The following is a 17,995-nucleotide window of genomic DNA, read 5'->3' on the forward strand; positions in this document are numbered from 1 at the left end:
GGAAAATGTGGAATATAGGGGTTATAGGAGAAGGGCCATACAAATAATTAAGAGTATTTAAATCTATAATATTGTGAGCTAATGTTAACAAGCTTCTCTATGTGCAGCTCCATAAATACGTGAAACATAAAAAAATACAATATTTGCAGTTCATAAGAAAGTGACCATAAGTGTTTTTGATCTGCAGTATGTATATTTATGGAAAATGTAACAAGTTTTTTTTTTTTTTTTTTTCAAAAGCTTTATTGAAGTTTTGATAAACATACAGAGTACAAGCAATTATGCTGCTCATTAAACTTCACATGCACAAATAAAAACAGTACAATTCACTGAACAGCAGAGTGTGATTACGTCAATTCAATAACAGGATATTGCATACATGGTAATTATAATTATTAGTGATCATATAAGACCTTTGGTGGCACTGTCAGGTTAGTGCCACAATTGTTATCACTACAAACCAAACAGGGTTATGCATGTTATGACTCGTGCACGTGGCATGGTCTTTAAGTCTGATAAATGTCTATCCACTCCAAGAGTCCAGTAGACTTATATATCAATAGCTTTGTACCTTGAAACACTTTGCAGGAAAACATATTCATGTATAGAATCATAGAAAAGAGAGAAAGGAAACATCAATAAAAAACAACAACAAAAAACCAAAAGAAAAGGAAAACAAACAAGAAAAAAGGAAAAGCCACAGGTTGCAAATTTCAGCAGATAATATCAAGTAATTTGCCAAGGGTCTACCGACAAATTCTCTAATAAACTGTGTTAGAGTTCTAGAGTTTCACTCCACAAGGGCACAGCCCCTAGAGGGAAACCATTTGCACCTTAAATTTTAACTTTATCTGTTATCTATTAGTCACCTCCTGTGTATATATATACTGCTCCCAGAGAAATATCATATCATGATAAACATTCAGATTGCCCATTCTAAGATAATGTAGCCTCTCCAAGATTAAAGTGTTCTTGACTAGCTCAATCCAATTGCTAAGTGTTGGCGCGTGTACTTTCTTCCAAAGTCTTGCTATAAGTCTTTTTGCTGCATTTATTAATATGTGGTAAAGACCCTTCCTAATCCTGCAAGAGATTCCTGGAGCAGCATTAAACAAAATTCCCTCTGGAGAGGGTGGCAGGTCAGCCCCAATAATTTTACTGATTTGTTGGTATATCTGAACCCAAAAAGTGTGTATTATCCCGCATTCCCACCATATGTGGAACATTGTGCCTTCTCGGTTGCATCCCCTCCAGCATTTGTTGCTGGCGCTCCTGAACATGTGTTTTAATTTACAGGGGGTGAGATACCATCGGGTAAGGATTTTGATATTCGTTTCAAGTGCTGTTGCTGAATGTGCTGACTTAGCTGTTGCCTGAAACCATGTGGCCCATTGTTTACTGGGGTATTCCCTACCCATCTCAGCTTCCCATCTATATGAATAGTTTGGCTTAGTCGGGAGATATGACTTAAGTATATCTCTATACATAGTAGAGATTACTTTTTTAGGGTGGTGGGGTTGTATGCATATTTTTTCAAATGTTGTAAGTGGTCTAGTCATGTCCTTCTTACTTTTATGTGTGGCTATAAAATGTCGTACTTGGTGGTAGATGAACCATGATTGAAAGAGGTTGTGACCTTGTGCCAGGAGAGTATCTTTTTTCGCTAAATCGCCCCCTCCAATAATAGATATATTGGAATATGATCCATTAATCTAGGTATTGGGACTGTGTCTAGTTTTTCCTCTAGCCGATGTAACAAGAGTTCCTTGTTTGGATATGTTTCTTTGATGATAGGGAAGTCTTCTATTTTGTCTATGGGAGGTTTTTGGGGCGCCCAACACATTGCTCCTAGCTGTGGAACTCCCAACAGTTGGGATTCTAGATGGACTCCTCTCTTGCAGGAGCCCCCCCCTGTCTGCACCATTCAACTACCCTATTCGCGGCTATCGCCAATTTATAAAAGTGTAGGTTTGGTACCCCCAACCCACCGTCTTCTCTATGCCTATAAAGTGTATGTTTAGCCAACCTTGGTGGCCTTCTATGCCATATATATGTATCTATGATCGCTTGCATTTTACTGATATCTACTGCAACTCCTGATATAGGCAGTGTCTGCATTACATATAAAGCTTTCGGCAACAGTGTCATTTTCGCCGCAGCAATTCTTCCAAGCCAAGATATATGTGTTTTCAGCATCCAGGAGGAGGCCAAATGCTCAAATTCCCCCACCAAGCGACCATAATTTAATTTTCGCAAGGTTAAAGGATACTGAGTCAGAACAATCCCCAGGTATTTCAACGCCTGATTCTGTATTCTGTAGGGGAACCCATTTTTTATTGCCGATAGTTCCGCATCTGAAAGATTTATCGGGTATAATTCCGATTTGTTTGCATTTATCAGAAAGTTTGCAACAGCCCCGTATTTCTCCAACTCTACTTGTACACTGGGGAGGGACTGTAGTGGGTCTGTTAAAGTCATAAGTATATCATCGGCAAACATTGCCAACTTATATGTCTGCCCCTGGATAGTGATACCTTTGATTTTAGGATGGTCACGTAATTTTATGGCTAGTGGTTCCAAAGACAATATAAAGAGAATGGGGGATAGTGGGCAGCCTTGTCTCGTTCCGTTCCGAATTTCTAGGTGATCAGTTAAAACCCCATTTACCCGTATTTGGGCAGATGGGGTGGAGTATAGGGCAAAAACTTTCTCAATAATTTTCGTGGGGAAGCCAAATTCTTTTAGGGTGGGTGATAGAAAGGTCCAGTCTAGTCTATCAAATGCTTTTTCAGCGTCAGTTGAAAGATATATTGTGGGTATTTTATGTTTTTTAATATATTCCATCAAATTTAATACTCTACATACATTGTCTTTGGCTTCCCTCTGCGGGACAAACCCAACCTGATCTTGGTGTATTAACCTTGGGAGGACTCTATTTATTCTATTGGCTAGGATTTTAGAGTATAGTTTGAGATCCACGTTCAGTAAAGATATTGGCCTAAAGTTAGCTGGGGTATCTGGCTCTTTGCCAAGCTTGGGCAGAACAGATATATGGGCTTGAAGCATTGTCTCGGGGAAAACTACCGAATCTGGAATCTGATTGAACAAATTGAGTAAGTATGGAGTGAGTTGGTTTTTAAAAATTTTATAGTATCTATTGCTGAAGCCATCCAGGCCCGGAGCCTTTTCCGGCTTTAGATCCTTTATGGCCTCTAGAATCTCCCTACTGGAGATTGGGGCTTCTAGCAGACACGTCCTCGTCCGTTAATTTGGGAAGATTTATGCCCTCTAAATATTTTTCGCATTCTGCTTGATGTATGGTTGGCGATCTATTAGGGAACAAGTTATATAATCTGTGATAGAATTTTCTAAAGGTTTCCCCAATGGACTTTGTATCCTCAATAATAGTGTTGGGAGGTGACTTGAGAGAGTGAACATATGAGTTGGCATTTTGTTTCTTTAGCGCTCTTGCCAACAATTTCCCGGATCTATTTCCCTCTCCATAATATTTCTGTCTTACAAACAATTGGATTCTTTGTGATTCAAGTTGCAAATATTTATTTAAATTTTCCCTCTTTTCCCGTAAGCCCTTAGCTAATTCCTGATCTCTGGGGTTGAGTTTCAGCGCCATGTCAGCCTCAGACACCTCTTGTGCTAATTTAACATATTCGCTAAGGGATTGTTTGCGTTTAGAAGCTTGTAGTTTAATAAACTCGCCTCTAATATAGGCTTTATGTGCCTCCCATAGAATTGCGGGGCTAATGTCTGGTGTATTATTAATAGTAAAATAGGTATCTAAGTGTTCCGCAAATGTGTCGACCACTTTTGAATCTGCTAACAACTGATTGTCTAGACGCCAATAAAAAGGTTTGGTGGGAGCCGAGGGCCATGTCATCTCGCATTCCACTAAAGAATGGTCTGACCATACAGTGTGTTTAATGTTTACATATTTAACTAATGCTAGCGCTACATGGTCCACTAATATGTAATCTAATCTTGAGTAGCTTTTTTGAGGGTTTGAGAAAAAAGTATAGTCACGAGTTTGTGGATGGGCATAACGCCACGCATCGTGAAGTGTCAAGACTTTGATATCTCTCCATATGGAGTGAAGCATTTTTTGATGTTGCCTAACGTTGGGGTTGGAGCTATCTAATTCAGGTTCCAAAGGGACATTAAGGTCGCCAGCAACTATTAGCGGGCCTTTAACTAGATCTGAGATTCTCTCTGAGGCATATGAAACAAAACGGCCCTGCCCCATATTAGGAGCATATAAATTTACGATAGTCACGGGTCTACCAAACATCAAACCCATGATTCCCAAGTACCTTCCCTCTTTGTCTTTGTCTATTTTTTGGAGTTTAAATGGGACTGATTTATGTATCAGGATACTGACCCCGTTAATTTTTTTTGTAGCGTTCGTGCAATGAAAGTGTTGTGGGAATTGGGAGGAAATATACTTAGGTACTCCTCCCGTTTTAAAATGTGTTTCCTGTAGTAGGAGGACCTTCCCTCCTCTCTTACTTAGGTCCCTCACAGCCATAGCCCTTTTATTGGGGCAGTTAAAGCCTTTCACATTTTGAGTGATAATACGTATGGTAGGTATGTTAACTTTTGTCATCCTATATTTCGTGTCTCCTATCTAGATAACTAAGCCTGCTCTACCAGACTATCAGTATAGCATCATAATTTCCAACCCAGATCATATTCCTCGGACTAGTGTAGACCCAGTGGCAGCCTGTAGCATAATAAACATAACATAACTTGAACAATGTAAACAGTGCACAACTGGTGCAAATAACAAAAACATTAACTAGCATTTTTCTCTCTTTCTCTGTCCCTTTAAACAGAAAAAAAAGGGGAAACACATAAACCCCTATTGGGCTTTTAATTATAAACAGCAAATGTGTGTAAAATGCATAGGTTATCTGTTGCAAATTGCTTATCTGAAACAGTGTGAGTACATAACACCTAATATCTAATTGTGTAGATTAAACAATTCGACCAGCCGTGTATTATATACAGAAAAAGTATGTGGTCTATTCTATTGTCTGTTCTTTGCATTTTAAGAAACTGTACGGAACTAAATTCACACAATTAACACATAACAAACAGATAATGGTCACATGTCTTACCTCGCCCCATTTCTTCCACAGATACCCCTGAGCAGTCATTTAATGGGGGCATCCCCTTTCAGAAATTTTCTCTGGGCTCATCGCACCGTGGCGCACCCCCCCAAGAATTCACAGGGTACACCAAGGCAGATGGCCTCTGCAAGGTATATCTGTCGCTGCTTTAATAGCAGCCTAAACCTCACAATGAAACCTAAGTTCGGGGTTTATCCTGTCAAGAGAGTTCACCTTCCTGAGGCTTCAGCAATATCAGGTCTTTGGCTGTCTTTATTTACTGATCTTGCCGGTATCTTTCTCCATTCCGTTCTCCTGGGAAGTGGTGGGGCTTGGCCCGTCGTTTCCAGACTGTCACCATGCACCTCTTCTTGTTGCGTTGGGGTGACAATGTCTAGGTCTTTACAGATCTGTTTGATGTCTTCTGTGTTGTGGCATATGAGTCTCTTTCCTTTCCATGGGATTTGCAGGTTGAAGGGGTATCCCCATCTGTAGGGGATATTGCGCTGCCGTAATGAGGTGGTAAAGAATCTAAATTCTCGCCTCTTCTGCAGTGTTCTTGGGGTCAAATCTTCATATAATTGGATGGGGTCAGCCTTAAATTTGAGAGGGAATTTCTGTCTCGCTTTTTTCATTATTTCTTCTTTAATTTGGTACCTTGTGACCTTAACGATCACGTCCCTTGGGGGTTGATCCCCCAGAGGTTTTGCCCTCAATGCCCTGTGAAATCTGTCCAGTGCAATAGTGGCTTCAGGATCAACTCCCAGAATAAGTGTAAACAGGCCCTGCAAGTAATCTTCCAGCTCAGATGGTGAGACGGTTTCCGGGATTCCTCTGACTCTAATATTACTGCGGCGACTATGGTTCTCCAAGTCGTCCAGTTTATTCTCCATCTGAAGAAGTATATCGTCTTGAGAGGCAACTTTAGATCTGAGAAAATCTATGTTTGAGTCAATAAGGTCGTTGCTGTCCTCCAGCTTTTCTACTCTCTGGCCTATTTCTGAGAGGTCTTTTTTAATCTCGGAGATTTCTTCCCTGATGCATTGTTTAACTTGGCCTATTAGTTTTGAAAAGTCTTTCTTAGAAGGCAAGGAGTCCAACAGGGCCTTAGGGACTGAGATGGCAGATGTTAGGCTCTCTCCCTCTGACTCTGACGAAGAGGAGGAAGCTTCTGCTCTAACCTCATTTGTGGTTGTCAGCGCCTTACTAGGTGTGTTCACATGCTTAAAGAAATTATTGACAGAGGGGGGTGCCATTGTTTGCTTCTTATTGCTTTTGTCTGGCTTGCCGCCTTTTTTAGGTGACATTTTGGCTCTAAAAATGGGAAGTGATTTTTCCTGCAATGCTTCCTTATTATGTAGTGTCCAGCTTCACCAGCAAATATCTGCAGGGATCCAGAGTTATGTGAATGTTGGCGCTGTATTCCTAGGTAGTCCCTTCAGCTTTAAGCAGTGCAATTATCTTTCTCTATAGGTCTGGTGTTATTTACCTTGTGCTGGGTGGTATGCGATATCAAAATTAGTGTCCCTGGAATGTGTGATACTTTATACCCTTGCTATTAGCCAGAGGTTCCCCCTGCTTACCTCCGTTATAGAGTTCACTGCAAATTCAAAAAGACTGTGGAGTTGTGCTCTCATGCACGCTGTGTGTAATGGCGGCTGGTTTCAATTATGCTGATTTTTTGCACTGGGTCCTCTCACACGCTGAGTATCTCCATAGTGCGCTCTCCTCAACTTTCCGCTGCTTAGATATAGTGTCCCTGGAATGTGTGATACTTTATACCTTTGCTATTAGCCAGAGGTTCCCCCTGCTTACCTCCGTTATAAAGTTCACTGCAAATTCAAAAAGACTGTGGAGCTGTGCTCTCATGCACGCTGTGTGTAATGGCGGCTGGTTTCAAATATGCTGATTTTTTGCACCGGGTCCTCTCACACGCTGAGTATTTCCATAGTGCGCTCTCCTCAACTTTCCGCTGCTTAGATATTGCTTTAACAGCTCCCCTTGGGGCACCACAAGAGTTCCCCCCGATCTCACTCTTCTCCGGCAACTAGAAGCGCTTCACTCAAATGGCGCCTAGGCATTATGCAGGCCTCACTACGTAACGGGACCCTCCGCTGTCCCGATATCCGTCTTAAGTAAGTCCCGGTCAGAGGTGGTGATCTTGAAGTTATAGAGCTACATTTCAGAACAAATTAGCTCATGTACCCTAGCATTCAACTAGCTTTAGCCCTTTAGGAAGATCGGAGCTCACTAACGTGCAGCCATCTCTCCTGAGCGCTGGCTCCGCCCCCCTCGGAAAAATGTAACAAGTTTTAAGGAATACGTTTAACAAATATACCAAACATTTATGGTATGAGATAATCTCTTTATATATTCAGATCTGCAGCAAATGTTCCAGCTGGGTTTAGTATGTGTCTCTCTTTTGCCACTTGAAATGTTGGAAGGTATGAAAATGTATTAATTAATAATTAACGTAAAATGAATTAAATGGACAATAAAAAAAAAGCTCAGCAGATGACTCTTATATAAGACCAAAAATAAGAAACTAATGCAATTTTTAACTTAGCCTTTGTCAACCCTCCTACCCTTCTAGATTGTAAATTCCCATGGGAATAGGGCCCTAAATCCCTCCTGTATGTGTTTGTAAATTTTGTCCTGTATCTTACAAGTCTTGTATTGTTTTATTTAAATGAATTGTATCCATGGACAGCGCTGCGGAATATGTCGGCGCTTAATAAATAAAGTATAATAAAAAAATAATAACTCTTTCTAATCCACAATTAAGGCCTGTGTGACTGATCTTAGCAAAAGCCCTTTGCCTTGTACAAAATCTACACAATAAACAAGTCTCAGTGTTATAAAATTTGGCTTCTAATAGGCCTAACAAAGAATCAACATGGAATCTGGTTTGAAATTAATGACATTTCAGGCATCTTCTAGATTATCTTTTCCCGACTAGAATAGAGAAGGATTATAACCTTCAATTGAAAGTGAAGATTCTAACTTATTGATATTGCCACATAATTTATGTGTGTGGATTTATTTATTCTTGAGAGAGAGAGAGAGACGTACATTGATTACTGTAAACTTGGTGTCTAATAGGTTTTAAAACGGCAATTTTCACATAAATTACATGAAAACCAGAGGGTCTATGACTCCTCTTTTAGAATGACATGAAAGTGGAAATTCTCTCTCTATTAGGGTTCTCATACTCCCTTTTTTTTATTTATTTGCAAGGGGGGTAGTCAAGATCTGTTTTACTAATTGTAACTAGGTGCAGATCAGATAGTTATTAAAAAGGGGGTATTTGCCCTCACTTGCCCCCCTTTTGAGATGGATGGACTTAAGTTGTTAATGGCTACCCAAAAAGTTTATAAAGGAATGGATGCAATGTATTATTAATTAATACTAAATAACTAAATAAATTCAGTACCAAATATATATATAAGCATCAATAAAATATTTTCCAACAAACAATACTATCTTATTTAAATTTACACAAGAACAAGATGAGAGCTGTTAGTACAATTAAGTTTTTGGGGCAGTGTCAGTAACTGTTTACTTAGGTTTAGGTGTATTGCACCTTATTTAAGTGCTGCAGCTAGATGTTGTATACAATTTAATCAGTGATGTAAATGGTGATATTGACATTGACATTACAATTTTTTTTAAAAGGCCTCAACAAAACCAAGGAGGATCATGATGTTCTCTTATCTGTCAGCTTCATAGATGAGAATTGTCATTTGCACTTTTAGTATTGCAGAGAGAAAGTGGTAGATGTGGCATCACAATGAAATGGGGGGGGGGGGGGGCATGGACGCTAACATTTAACTCCATTCAATACTTTCAGTTGTGTGTAATGAGGATGTTTTCTAAAACAAATTATTGTTCCATAACTTTGAGAGCAACATAGGACATGCTTACAATTCTTTACATACTGTACCACCTGCATACAATGCTTTTGTGTCCAAATTCACTAAGGAAGCAGAAATGCAAATTCTGTCATTTCAAAAGGCTGGAAATCAAATAGCTAGTGCAGGCAATTTGTAGCAATTGCTGTAGAATTTGCTTTGTGGACACTCTAAGGAACATGGGACTTGCATACTTTATACACAAAAGCAAGATGTGTTTAATGTACCTTTACCTCTGGAATTTTTTTCTGAACAAAGTAGGCTGCTTCAGTATAAGGAGTACAATGCATTACGTAAACGCTAATAAAATCCCCAGCTAAGCCTCAGACCTGGACTATAGGGTACAAGCTACACATCATCAAGCAGACCTACTGGTCCCACAGGTTTAAAAGCCACAGACAAAATATATATCAGTACAAGTATCAGAATAGAATATTCTTACACCAAGGGCAGCTGGTAAATATTATCACAAAGACCATTAAACTAGCAAAGAGGGGGCCAATCAGTTTCATACAGTCACACTAAACCACTAACTTCTCTGGGTTAAAGTTATGCACCCTCATTAACCCCTTCACTGGTATGTCATTTCAAACCCCTGTGCTGAGCTGGTTTTGAGCCTTTAGAGGCTGCTCACATTGAAGCACTACTGTAATCCATTTTTCAGCAGATGCATGAGATTTAAAGTAAACCATTATTTTATGTATATATCATGATGTGAGAATTCTACAATAAAGTACATATTTTTATTAAATTATAAATATAGTTGTAAATAATCATTGGTGGGTGTAGAATTGTAGTAACCTTTCTAAAATAAGGAGAAATTGAGATTAATTTACAGTTATTTTCCATAGAAAAAAGCTATTACATTTTAAAGGAGAAAAACCCCCCATATTTCTTTTACATTTCAGCACAATGCGTTTCATGCAAAAATTTGTACCTATGAAATAGTTAAATAAATATTTATGTTGCATCCCTCAGCCACATGAGTCTATCCTAATCCAGACAAGGGCTTTTTTGAGGCCTTTTGCACTGTTGGTGCTAATGTTCACTTGTACACCTAGTCAATTTGATTTCCAGCTAGGGAAACATAGTCTCCTAGGTGGTAAACTGACCATAATGCCCTCTATTGTAAATAGATTTTTAAGAACAGTGTATTATCCTATCAATAAGGGTCTTTGGGCATATTTATTTAACTTTGATCTGTAGATAGGGGCCCCATGAGGTACTATTCAAAAATATGCACATGTTATTGGTGCCAGGCTATTACTTATTGTCTTGAAATAAAATTACAAAACGTGTTGGGTGTTTTTTTATTTTTTTTAATCTTTTTACCCCTAGACACAAATAGCTTGAAAAAGCCTTTCAAATATTTTTTTTTGAGTGGAGATTGTAGGCCATAAGGGGTCTGAAATTATAGGCACCCCTCATAAAGCTCTCTTCTGCCTGAAACATCCTGGTACATCCGGGTTTCTGGATCTTGGTGACATCACCACGCCAACATCATAATTCCCCTGCAGATGCTGAGCACTTTGGCCACCATTTAAGCTCCTTGAAATGCAGAGAGGACATGATCCACTTTGAAAACAGGACCCACCCAGGAGGATGACACTTAGTCATCCTTTAACTATTTCCTTACTCTGAGTAGAGCACTACATTGTAAGTAAATTCAGGACAGCTGGTTCCTTTCTGGACTGCACAGTAATTAACCCTTAGAGTTCAAAGTAAGAAAAATGAGTAATGAAAAATAAAAGCAGGAACATGAAGTGGAAGTCAATGTGCGCCACCAGTTTCTACAACACCTTTGATATTAAGGTATGTGGGCAAATGATTGTGCCCTCAAACGTAATGGTCTAGAACCACCCCTGAGTGCAGTGTTGATTCCAACCTTAGGCTTGGGGTGGACACAAAGACTCATAATCCAATCAACCCATATAGGTGTGATGGTCAGGTATTCTTATACTTTTGGCCAGAGTGTATATGTACATATACACCATATAAAGTAATATTCTAAGAGCTTATACTATTCCATCCAAAATATATGTCCCCTGGTTTGACCTTTAAAAAAAGGGGTTCATTGTTCCTCTAGGACACCATACAAAATATCAGTCTTACTAGACATCAGGGAGAGCTGAATGAGACTCCTTATTTGAAAGTTAGGATTTTTCTCTCTTTGTTGAAGGGGGTCAAACACACCTCTAAATTGCAGATAGATACAATGGTGAAGGTAATCACCTTCCCAAACTAAGCATCCAGAATGTGTATAATATGGAGGACAAGGCTGTTGCCATATGAAATACAATCACCTATTATTGATTATTATGGTAATCTGGGTTTTTAAAGGACATCTACACATCCCATCTAAATAAGTGAGAGATAAAAGAGATTCACCAGTTTCATATTGGAAGAGCAACATACTAAAGTGTTTTTCATATCATCACCATCTCAGCAGTTCTGCCCTAGTTCCCTTTACAATATATTATGTTTTTTGTTTGTTTTAGTATGTATTGTATTTTTCTTTTCTTTTTTTCTCTTCTCCCTCTCCTGTTTACTAGCTTAGTCTAACTCCTACCTGCCCTCATTTGAACATACAATCCTTATGCTAACACACCCTTCTGTCTTCACACTATCCTCAGGTGTACTCCTCTCATACCTGTTTAACCCCCTTCTCTCTCTCACTTTGTCCCTATCCATCTATTAATCTTCCTGTTCATCTCTTTGTACCCTTCCATCTATTAATCTTCCTGTCCCTCTCTTTGTCCCCTCCCATCTATTAATTTCCCTGTCCATCTCTTTATCACTCTCCTCCTCTCTCTATCACTACCTTGCCCCACATTTTATCACCACAGACTATACCTCTATCAAATTACCCCTTCTCTTTTCTCACACTCTTTCTCAATGTTGTCTTACATTCCCCCCCCATAACTCATACTGAGTTTGTATGTGTTTGCATGCTTATACAGTTGTATTTTTGTGTTGAGTGTTGAATATGTACTATATGTGGATGCAGTGTTAGTATAGCAAGATTGTTTAAAAAGAATAAAACAATTAAAAAAAGCAAACATTTAAAAGTTTTTTTTGTATCTTAGATGTCTCACTCTCACATTACAAGAGCACAATTAAAATGCATCTAATGAACAATGCATACATTTGTTTCACTATGAAGTGGTTTAATGCTTATAACATCCTTTCATGATGGTCTGAGAAACTCCATGAAGTTCAAAGTAAATATTGCTTCTAATTGTAACTAAAAACACCTAGATATAGCACATACTTCACTCACTAGATTTATAAACTGGTGGATATTAAAATGGATTTGAATGGTTTAGAAGATGAAGACAAAAAACATCTAAGCTTGCATGCAATGTTTTTGTAAGGCTCTTCTAATTGAATGGGGAAATATGGTTTGTTTAAAATTCTTTCCAATGTACCAGAATAATTTAACATAAAATAATTCATTACTAATTTTAGACTTCCTAAACTTCTTTTGAAGATTTAGAGCACTCTAGATCAGAGGTCGCCAAACAGTGGTTTGTGGACCACTGGTGGTCCACGAGAAGATGTTGGTGGTCCTTGACACCATCAAGCAGGAATGAATCTCCTTTGATGGCGTCAACTCCCTAAAGTGCCTGGCTGGACATCAGTGAAAACTGACAAGGAGGAGTTAAATTACAATCTCCCTACGCTTGTTGCGTAGCACTGCGCAACTTGCGCAGCTAGATTGTATTTTTAACTCCTCCTGCCCGGCGCACTGCTCAGAGGAAGATGCCAGGAGAGGTTGGTATAGTCTTGGCTTGAAATAGTGGAATTAAAGTATATAAAAAAGAAAATATTTAAAAAAATGTCTCTTATATTTCATTCCTTTTCTTCCCTTTACCTGTCTCTTTGTAGTAGTTTTCCTAATTCCTTCAGATGGACTTACATCACTGTTTGTCTTCCTCCCCTTCAGCTTCTTTTTTTTTTTTATTAAATATTAATTATTTTTCATTATAATAATTTTCCAGCGTACAAAGACATTCCACCTGAACTCCAGTAATTGCCATCCAGCAGATCAGCCATATCCCACCAGTATTATAGTATTTGCCAGTAACATCAGTCATGGTTAGCTCACATCCATATTGAGAGCTTTCTGATAAAAACTTAATTTATGACTCCAATGTCTTTCCATGATCATAAGTAGTTTTTAATAATTCCTAACTGGGGAGGTAACTTGGAAGTCTTGTGGTCCTTTTAAACATAATTCTTTTTTTCCCACTTTCAGCCTCTCTGTTTCCAGCTCAAAAATTGTCACTCACCCTTCATCTGTTATTTGGAAGTATTCTCTTAGTTCTGTCATTCAGTTAGTTACTTAATTCCAAAAAATAATTCTTAAAAATATGTAAATACTGTATATACATAATGCAAACTTAGCTATGGTTATACTAGTTATGTACAGTATGTATGTATATATATATATATATATATATATATATATATATACTGTATATATACACATTATAGAGGTTTGTACCTTTAAAAAAAAAAAAATCATGTTAGTGGTCCTTGAGGTCTGAAAGGTTGGCGACCCCTGCTCTAGCTACATGCAAGTATTCACATCAATACAGGTGTTGAACCTAGCTCTTTTCTAATGGTTTTCAATTTCAAGGTTATTCTACAAAAAGAAAACCTGTTTTTCTTATGGTCTCCTAATGATTTTCTTATTACAACTAAATATCTTAACATGTCAGATACTTTGCATTGAGATCCTTAAAGGGACAGTATACTGAAAAATTGTTTTTCCCTTAATGTATTTCCAATTACTTTTTTTTAACAACTGTAGAGTATAAAATATATGAGAATTAGCTTTTTGAATTAGCTGGTTTTGTGTTTTGAAGCCACAGCCTAATAAAATGGGTTGAGCTTGTAGATAATCTGATATCATTACTCAATCACATTGTGTACATATCCATGCTTCTTTATCTTATATCTGTCCGTAAACCAAAGACCAATATTGGGAGAGAACTTATCTCTTCTATGCCCCACTGGGAGTGTAATTTCTTCTGCTGGCTGTGTTTAAACAGCTTATCTATAGATTGGACCTAAGGCCAGAAACTTTTAGAATAGGCGGGAAAATCACAGGCTAAATCAACTATTTCAAATGGCAATATAAGGGTAAAGGAAATACTTGTAAATAATTTAATACACTCCAGCAGGTAAAGTGGATCATTGGAACAAATTAAAGGGACATTAAAACCAACATTTTTCTTTCATTATTTAGATAGAGAATATAATTTTTAAAAAGTTTCCAATTTACTTCTATTATCAAATTTGCTTCATTCTCATGTTATTCTTTTTTGAAAGGATACCTGGTAGGTAGAGTTCACATGCCTGAAGCACTACATGACAGGAAATAGTGCTGCCATCTAGTGCTCTTGATAATGTATTACATTGTTTTTTTTAGTTTCTTGAGAAATTGAAAATCCTTTTTTAATGTTTTTGTTTTTGTACAGTTTAAGTTAACATTTTCATAAACAATAAAATCCTAGTTAATTAAAAAGTTAACGATGATGAATAAATCATATTTTTAAATGATAAAACTTACAAAATCATACTTTTAAATTATAAAATGTACACAAATGAAATATAAGCATCAGAATGTTCAAATGTAATTACAAGGACTAGTTTGGCAGTTTTAATAATGCTAATTAATAAATGACCTAAAATGGTTTATTGCACACATCTTACATTAATATTATTACAAGGTGAGCCCTGATCAACACTAGATTGGTGAATCCCTTTGTTTTACTTTCTGATTGGCTGCTTGTTTTTGCTACCATGTGCAAAAGCCTTGGTAAAGCCTACATGAAACATTTTGTATTCACTGAATCTAAATGAAAGAAGTAGTAGATGTTAAGCAATGTAACTAATTCAGACAGGTTTTCACAAGGCAGATCCTAATGGATTAGAAAGGACCAATTTCCTGCAAATTACTTTGTATTCTATTTGCTAATATCTGCACATAAAAACTTAATCCTGCACTTCAAATAGAAGGGAAAACATTTTTTTTTTGCTGGTAATGTCCAGATTGTTATAGAACTTAAAGGGACATCCCAGCCAAAATTGTAATTTGCATGGATGCATTTGATTTTTAAATAGACGCATTTTTGTAATAGACATGTATTAGGAAAAATGCTTCTAATAAAAGCTACAGCTGTTTCAAAAGTGTATTTAAGTATGCACCGTGCACCAGCATTTCAAACACAGCACTTGCTCAGAGAGCCTATTGTGCTTGTTCCCTCTGGTAATGACTCAATTTGTTTATTGCTGACATGATAAAAGCCCCACTGGTGCTCTGAGCAGCTGTATTTAAAATGCTGGTGCACTGAGAATATCTAGCTATGCTTCACATGCACGCGCAGAGAAAAATGTTAACACTGAAACAGCGATAACTTTTATTAGAAGCATTTTTGACAATACATGTATATTACAAATATTTTTCTATTCAAAGATGTAATTTGTCTATGTGCATTTAAATTTTGACCGGAATGTCCCTTTAAAGGACCAGTAAATACAGCTGATTTGCAGAATCAACACATACATGATACAAAGGCAATGGAATATCACTTAGGCTAAACTTCAAATGAGTAGTAGATTTTTTTGCTGACAAATTTCAAAGTTATGTATATTTCCACTACACCTGTATCATGTAACAGCTAATCACAAATGCATGCACTTATATTCTGTGAATTCTTGCTAATGCTCAGTAGGAGCTGGTGACTCAAAAAGTGTAAATATAAAAAGTCTGTGCACATTTCCTTAATGGAAGTAAATTAGAAAGATGTTTAAAATTGCATGCTGTATCTGAATCATTAATTTAATTTTGAGTGTTTTATTCTGAGCTTCAACAGTGGGTAAAGTTATTAGTGAGCGGAGAAAATTACTTGCCTGCTAATGTGTTGCACCTAAAAGCAGCCTTATTGCACATATGCATTATTGCTAGCCACTGAATACTGTAATATTTTAAGACGTTTAGCATAATTGGAGCTGTAGCAAAGTGTTACATTAATAAGGATACATCTAACATCTACAGAAATGCACAGTACCACTGTTCTATGTATAAAAGATTTAAATACATTATTGTGCCCTTTGTAACTAGAGCTTTAAGAAGAGTATTTCAGACAGTGAACTTTGACATTTTTTTATACCTGACAAATAGAGATACATTTATTTGTTTTATCATGTACATTTTTACATGGAAATTCTGTGAATAAATCTAGTAAATATACTAATAAAAATGGATAAATATCTCCCAGAAAATACTTTTGGGATTTTATTTTAATTAATTGACAAACATATCAGTTTTTAAGGACAAAAAGTAACCTGCTTTATTCCATACAATCCTTGCAAAAACATACATACAATTCTTTAGACATTCATGGGATCAATAGCACATTAAAAAGTGTTCCTAACTAATTATTTCATTTTTCTTTAAAATACTGATGTGCTAAGACATTCTTTTCAATATAACACTGTAATATATATACCTAGAAAAGCAAAGATTTAATACGTGCAAACTAATAAATGCAGAGGGTTTCTGCTATTTGTATATGCCTTTTATTGTTATACAATATGTAATATCCTTGTACTAAATAATCAAGTTTTTGATAAGAGCTAAACATTTGTAAAAGGGTTAACTAGATAAAAGAAAACAAAGTAATCAGCAACATAACACAACTATATAGGTTGAATAAGAAGCCATATTCTTTTTGCATTGCAGTTGATTGAAAGTAAATGTACGTAAACCATACCTGATGTACATAGATAATACCTTTCCTTGGTTTTGGATTTAGTCTCTATGAACTCGTACAAAGTATGTCCTCTTGGCTTGAATAACTTCTTCTCCATGTCTTCTTTTATCAGTGATGACATATCCTCTTCTTAATTCCAAAAACTCTCTTTTGATGCAGATCATCAAGCACATGAAATAATTTATTAGATTCCTCTTCTTCGCCCCAGACGTTCTTCTTTTGGCACTTACATATTATAGAGCAGTATGGCTTACTATCTTGTTCGGCTCGTAACGCAACTTCATAAACCCTTTTCAGATCTTAATTCCCTGGAGATCTGGTTATCTCTATGTGCAGTCATGTTTACACATTTACAGAAATATAACATTTATGCTCTTTTCATTTCTGAGGATTTTTTTTTTTTCAAACTTTAAAACGTAATAAAAGAAAAGTCATTGCAGCTCCATTATATAATCTGTTAACAGCTGTCTTGTTTTATTGATTGTTCTTATCTTCCATTAAGACTATTATTACAACTAGCAAGTGGAAGCAGCATCGCTCTCTTGAACACTTAACGCTTCCCACAAGTCTATACCCATGACGTTGCCTTATAAGTAGGAGCCAGACTATTCCCAGTTCAAAACCACTTTTAAAACCATGCAGAGTCCCCCCTGCATTAATGCTAAGAGCACCACTTCATGAAAAGAACAGTATTCATTTATGCATTGCTTTCAGAGGTGCCCACGATTTAGTTATTAAAAGAATCTAAGCCTTTACAATTGTTTTTCATTAACCAAGCACAAAAACATACAGTATTGTCAAACACAGTATTGTCAAACACCAGACATAGTCACTGTGACATAAATGTTGATTTATGTCTCTTGAGGTCTACCCACTGTAGAAGTACAAGGCTATTGTGTTCTTGGATTTATTAAGAATGTATTAAAATGAAATATTCCTCAGAGGAAACTCTTTACACTGGTGCACCTAAGAAAGGGAAGGTAATGTCCCCAAAATATTCTGTCATAGATCTTATGTAATCCCCAATTGCTAGTGATAGTTCTGCAACAAATTTTAAACAACCCAAGTAATGTGGCCCCCTCAGTTAATACAGATGTGCATAATTTAGTATTGGAGCTTATATGACAAACCAACATTGTTCAAAACCATTAGTACTTCTGCTGAGCCTTTTTTATGT

At 37.0% G+C, this 17,995-nt stretch overlaps 1 protein-coding gene across 1 annotated transcript in view; it reads right to left on the bottom strand.

Annotated features, from left to right (window-relative positions):
• The window catches only part of EXOC1L (exocyst complex component 1 like), an 86,842-nt gene extending 69,903 nt beyond the window's left edge, over nt 1-16,939 (bottom strand). Inside the window, exon 1 of the mRNA XM_053700860.1 lies at nt 16,819-16,939. Within this exon, the coding sequence (XP_053556835.1) occupies nt 16,819-16,939 (121 nt within the window). The remainder of the gene's footprint in view (nt 1-16,818) is intronic.
• Between the last annotated feature and the right edge of the window lie 1,056 nt (nt 16,940-17,995).

This window comes from Bombina bombina, chromosome 2 (assembly GCF_027579735.1).
Source record: "Bombina bombina isolate aBomBom1 chromosome 2, aBomBom1.pri, whole genome shotgun sequence".
NCBI classification, from domain to species: domain Eukaryota; kingdom Metazoa; phylum Chordata; class Amphibia; order Anura; family Bombinatoridae; genus Bombina; species Bombina bombina.